This window comes from Phacochoerus africanus, chromosome 9 (assembly GCF_016906955.1).
Source record: "Phacochoerus africanus isolate WHEZ1 chromosome 9, ROS_Pafr_v1, whole genome shotgun sequence".
Classification (NCBI taxonomy): domain Eukaryota; kingdom Metazoa; phylum Chordata; class Mammalia; order Artiodactyla; family Suidae; genus Phacochoerus; species Phacochoerus africanus.
In genome coordinates, this window is record NC_062552.1 from 21,084,725 (window position 1) to 21,090,453 (window position 5,729).

Sequence of the window (5,729 nt, forward strand, 5' to 3'; positions counted from 1 at the left end):
AGATACTGACTCACGGACTTTCAAAAAACTTGTGGTTTCCAAAGGAGACAGACAGTTCGGGGGGGTGGCGGGATGGGCTGGGGTTGTGGGATGGAAATGCAATAAAATTGGGATGTGATGATCATTGTACAACTGTAAATGTAATAAATTCGTGGAGTAATAAAAAAAATAAAAGGAAGGAAAAATATAGAAGACAGTTTTATTTATTATTTAGTTCCATAAACAGAAGTGTATCTGTTCATTAACTTAATTACACACTTCCCAAAAACTTTATTGATTATACTGAAAACCGATTACCTAAATGTGTATCCAGAGTCCATGAACCCTGATGCTTACCTTAAGAAATTATTTATACCTTTGTCACTAATTGGGTGGGTTTTATTCTAATGAATGAATGTGCTAGAGAGAGACAGTTATGAAAGAAGAAATTTCCTGGAACTATTATCCCACTTATTCTCTAGATTTCTCCTTCCCCAGCACCTCTCTGAATGCTTTGGCCACGTCTTTGTTGCGGAGGCTGTATATAAGGGGATTCAGCATGGGAGTGAGAATGGTATAGAAGGCTGACACCATCTTGTCCTGGGCTGGGGACCGATTGGACGTGAGCCTCATATATGTGAACATAGCTGCTCCATAATACATCCCCACGACGACAAGGTGGGAACTACAGGTGGTGAACGCCTTGTGCCGACCCTCCCCAGAACTCATGCGAATGACAGTTATGATCACCCGTGTGTAGGAGATGATGATGAGTGACAAAGGGAAGAGGAGCATTACCACACAACAGATAAAAATGAGGGCTTCAAAGGTGGAAGTATCCGTGCACGAGAGATGCAGGAGGGCCGTGACATCACAGAAGAATTGGGGTATTTCTCGGGAGCCACAGTAGGAGAAGGACAGAGTAGCAGCTACATCGACGATCCCATCAAAGACCCCAAGGATCCATGAAGAGGCAGCCAGGAGCCCACAAACGTTCCAGTTCATGAGCTGGGGGTACTGAAGAGGGTAGCAGATGGCAGCATAGCGGTCATAGGCCATGACAGCCAATAGGAAGCACTCAGCCCCAAGGAGGGACACATAGAAGAATATCTGGGTTTCACATCCTGCTACAGAAATGGACTTCCTGCCAGACAGGTAGTTGCAGGCCATTTTGGGCACCGTGGTGCAGATGAGCATGAGGTCCATGAGGGAGAGTTGGCTGAGGAGGAAGTACATGGGGGTGTGGAGCCGGCGGTCCAGGTAGATGAGGAGAACCATGACAGTGTTTGCCAAGAGAGCCACTGTGAAGATGCCCAGCACCAGCGAGAAGAGAAAGATGTGAGTGGGCGTGTGGCTAAAAATCCCCATCAAGATGAAGTCAGAGCTAGCCGTCTGATTCTCCCATTCCATGATGAATATTTCCTTCCTCTAGAGCCATAAGAAGTTATAAATGTCAGCTCTTTGTGTAGTCTCTTACTCAGTATCTACTCCTCTGTGTGTGCTACTCTGGTAAAGCAACATACACGATATGGTCAGGACTGGAACAGGATGAGCAGAGACTCTGCAGGCAGGTGGCATTAACCACACTCAAGCTCTGCCTCTACCAACCTGCATGTCCTCTGACCAGATACTTCTCTGTGCTTCAGTTTTCTTCCTTTACAAGGCAGAAATAACCTTTCATTTACTTATTTTTGGCCACATCCCATGACATGCTCTAGTCACCACGCAAGGCACAAACCCCACCCCATGGCTGCAACCTGCTCCACAGATGCAGCAAAGCAGGATATTTAACCTTCTGGGCCACAAGGAATTTCACTCGATTTTTTTTTCTTTGTCGTTTTAGGCCTGAACCCAAGTCATATGGAAGTTCCCAGGCTTAGGAACTTGTCATTGCTTGTTACAAAAGTGCATCCCAAAGTCCTATATGGCTATACTTATTTAATTAGCTACTGAACAGGATTTACATTTATACCTACTTACATTAAGGATTATTGAAAACTGGAAAAAGGAGGAACAGAAGAAAACCTGTGCTGAGGAAGATGACTGAACTAGTCTAAATTTTGAGCAAAAAGAGACATTTGAGAGGAATGAGAAACTGAGGAGCGACCATATGGAGAGGACAGATACAAATCTGGACATAGTCAGGACTCAAAGAGCTCAATGCATATGTGGATGCCATAGTTCCTCCTAATGATCCTTCTCTTAGTTACCAGCCAGTAATACTCCCGTCCTGCAGAGCACATAACAAGCCGGCCACAGGACAGGTGGATTTTCACATCACCCCAACATCACCTCTGATGCTTAGGAAGGATCCATTTAGTGCACTGGCTCTCACAGTGGGAGCTCCCCAACCAAGCAGCATCAACATCACCTGACAACTTGCTGGAAGGGCATATTCCCAGACACCACTCCAGACCGACTGAATCAGAAACTCTGGGGACTGGATGGACCCAGGACTATGTTTCAACAAGTCTTCAGGTGACTTGGATGATGGCAATGCTTGAGATGTGCTGATGGAACCCATTTTTTTTTTTTTTTTTGCCTTCCAAGAGGCCCTTCTCATGGTATCCCATGTAGAGGAAGGCCAGTGTCTATTGGAAAGACACACTCCTTCTGAAAATTTCCTCTGCTTTCCCAGAAACAGCATTACATTTCCAGTAGAGTAAATCCATCACTTCCTATCCCCTGGATGCAACACTCTCTAATGACTCTCTTTTAATACCACTGAGTTTTGAAACTCTGCTTCTCAAAAGCCTCTGCGGGTTCCAACTAATCAGGAGAGAAAATAGCAACTATGTATATTGGGTTCATGATACTGCACCAGAAATCACATCCACCATGTCAGGAGGTTTCTCCTCATGATTTTCAGCACAAACCGACCCCGACAATTACTCTTTCATCCATGTTTCCTTAGGGAGGCCTCTGCTTCTTCCTTCATGAACAATATGCTTCGTTCTCGTCCTCCAAGCCACCCCAACATTTCAGTTCATTTCCTCATTCCAGCCCTGGAATAAATTCGACATCCTCTGAACTCTCTTCATTTTAATAAATAATATGCTCCCCATTCACTAAACTCAGGCATGTGGTCTCTCAACACTCTCTTAAAAACGGTGCAGAGTGCTGAACAGAGAAATCGATTTCTGAGATCAGAAGTAGTGTGGCTTGAACCCTGCTGTACTGGCAACAGTGCTATTATCAGGTCTCTCTCTCTCTTTTTTCCTTCTTTCAGGGCTGCACTCGTGGCATCTGGAAGTTCCCAGGCGGGGGTTGAATCAGAGCAGCAGCGCCTGCCGAAGCCACTGCCAAGTAAAGAGATCTGAGTGGTGTCTGCAGCCTATACTGAAGCTCATGGCAACTCGGGCTCCTTAACCCACTTGGCAAGGTCAGGGATTGATGGATTGCAAGCTCTTGTCCTCCGGATACTAGTTGGGTTCATTGTCACTGAGCCGCAAGGGGAACCCGGCCTCCTCGTTTTGAAAAAAATTTTCTATAGTGAGACTAATATCTATCCTCAGGATTACAAAAGATACTTTTATAAATCACCGAAATAAATCTAATGCAAAATACAAACTGGAGAAAATCAACTTCAACCATCATAATCATTATCATTACATCACCCTTTTGAACTTAATACACTCGTACTGGTTGCTAGACTGCCATAGCAAACTACGAAAAAAATTGGTGAACTAAACAATCAAACTTATTGTCCCCATTTCTGAAGCATAAATGTGTCAGAACATGGTGTCAGCAAGGCTAGTTCCTTCGAGGGCTGCAAGGAAGACTCAGCTCATGCCTTCCCAACTCGGGGGGTTCTGGCAGTCTTTGGTAATTGCTGGTTTGTAGAAGATCACCCTTCACTTGTAGAAGATGTGTTCCTTCATCTTCACACGACAGTCTGTCTGGTCTCAAAATGTCTTCTTTTGATACAGACACTACTCATTTGGATCATCACTCACCCTAGTGACTGCTTTTTAACTGATCACCCTGTAAAGACTGCATCTGCAAATAAAGTCACATTCTGAGGTATGGTTCTTCAACAGCAACTCTTTTTTATCTTTGCTTCTATTTTTCGATCTGCAGGTGCGGAACACGGAGGTTCCCAGGCTGGGGGTGGAATCAGAGCTGTAGCTGCTGTCCTGCACCACAGCCATAGCAACTGGGATCGGAGCTGCATCTGCGACCTATACACAGACTCATGGCAATGCTGGATCCCCGACCCACTGAGCCAGGCCAGGATCGGAAGGGCATCTTCTTGGATCTAGTTGGATTTGTTTCCACTGCACTACATTGAGAACTCCCCAAATTATAACCTTGGGGGACAGAATTCAATCTATAAAAACATCTATTAAATCAACTTATTTTTCACTTAATTTGCATAATGAATACTTCTGAATTAGAGTTTAGGCCACTAAAACGTAAGTTCTTGCATTTAGAAAATACCGTTTTAAATGAGCAGCACTGGGCTTTACACAGAGTTGAATATGTGCTTACTAGGGGAAAAAAAACAACAACTGGTCTTGAACTGTTAGATTAGGTCATGAAGAAATTCTCTGATGCGTTTAACAGACAGTGCATTACACAACAATCAAATCCTAGTAATGTGTTATAATCACATAATAGCCTTTAAAAAAGAAGTCATGACCCTATCAAGACAAGTGTTACTCAAGTTTTAAATGGGATGAATTAATATGGCCTGTTCAAGATGCAACTAATCTACTGGTTTGGAAATATCTAAAATAGTGTAGGTTTTCACCTTTCTGCCTCATGCAACCAAGAAGTGCCAGCGATTTTGAAATGGAAACTTCTTTCTCCAGTCTTACTTCTGGTCTTTCCCAAGAAGATGCAATAGCACTGACTGAGTAAAGAAAGAGGCTTAAATTCCTAGAGTCTTTTTCCTAGTTAAATTTCTTAGTCCACAAGGATTTAGTCCCTTGCCTTTAATTACATTGGTGAAGTCATCTTCCAATTTTTTCCAAGGTCATCAAGGTTGTTGTTGTTCCTTATGTTTAAGCATAAGCTTTGTCTTTTTTTATACCAGGCAGTTTCTTTCATCATTAATAATATGGGTTACTCGAAAAACTCACCTGGCTAAGTGCTGGCTTTAAAAAACGACATAATCCCTCATGTCTCCATCCCAGTGGTTCTCAAACTTAGATTCTTATTAGAATCCTTGATGAGATTCAGAAATGTTTTCTAGGACCAGATGATTCTGAGACCAGTGAATCCGAATGTCTTGGGAAGAGGCCATCCTTCGATTTTAAAAAAATCTTCCCAGTAGTTTCTATTGTGCCTGCCTTATTTTTCCCAAAGAACGGCCTTCTTGGTCCTTGGGTTCTATTGGTTTCTGTCCCAGACCAAATCTTGTTCAGGAACGTTTGCAGTCCTTCATGTTTTCCATGTCAGTTCACACTTTTAGGTAAGCATTAATAAGCTCTCAACATGCTTGTTCTTCTTTTGATAGCTCTGGCACAGTGCATAGGCTTGCTGCCAGAGATACTTGCCTTACTCTGCCTGAGAAAAGGAGGAGAATTACTTGCTAACTAACTTACCAGCATAGAGCCTGAGACCATGAAAGATTTTCCCTTTGGCCACTTATTCGTATTATTATTACCTGTGGGGGGAATATTGGAAATGTTCGAGAGTGGTCACATTCCGTTTAAAATAAACATCCCCAGTCACTGCTGATCGCTTTCTCCTTATGACAGTAGTGTATTCCAAATTTGGCCTAGGGAGTTTCCTGGTGGCCTCGC

At 43.3% G+C, this 5,729-nt stretch overlaps 1 protein-coding gene across 1 annotated transcript; it reads right to left on the reverse strand.

The window, feature by feature from the left end:
* Positions 1 to 450: 450 nt before the first annotated feature.
* LOC125136185 (olfactory receptor 2M3-like) lies at positions 451 to 1,389 on the reverse strand. Its single transcript, XM_047796888.1, has one exon. The coding sequence runs from the start codon at positions 1,387 to 1,389 to the stop codon at positions 451 to 453; it is 939 nt and encodes a 312-aa protein (XP_047652844.1).
* Between the last annotated feature and the right edge of the window lie 4,340 nt (positions 1,390 to 5,729).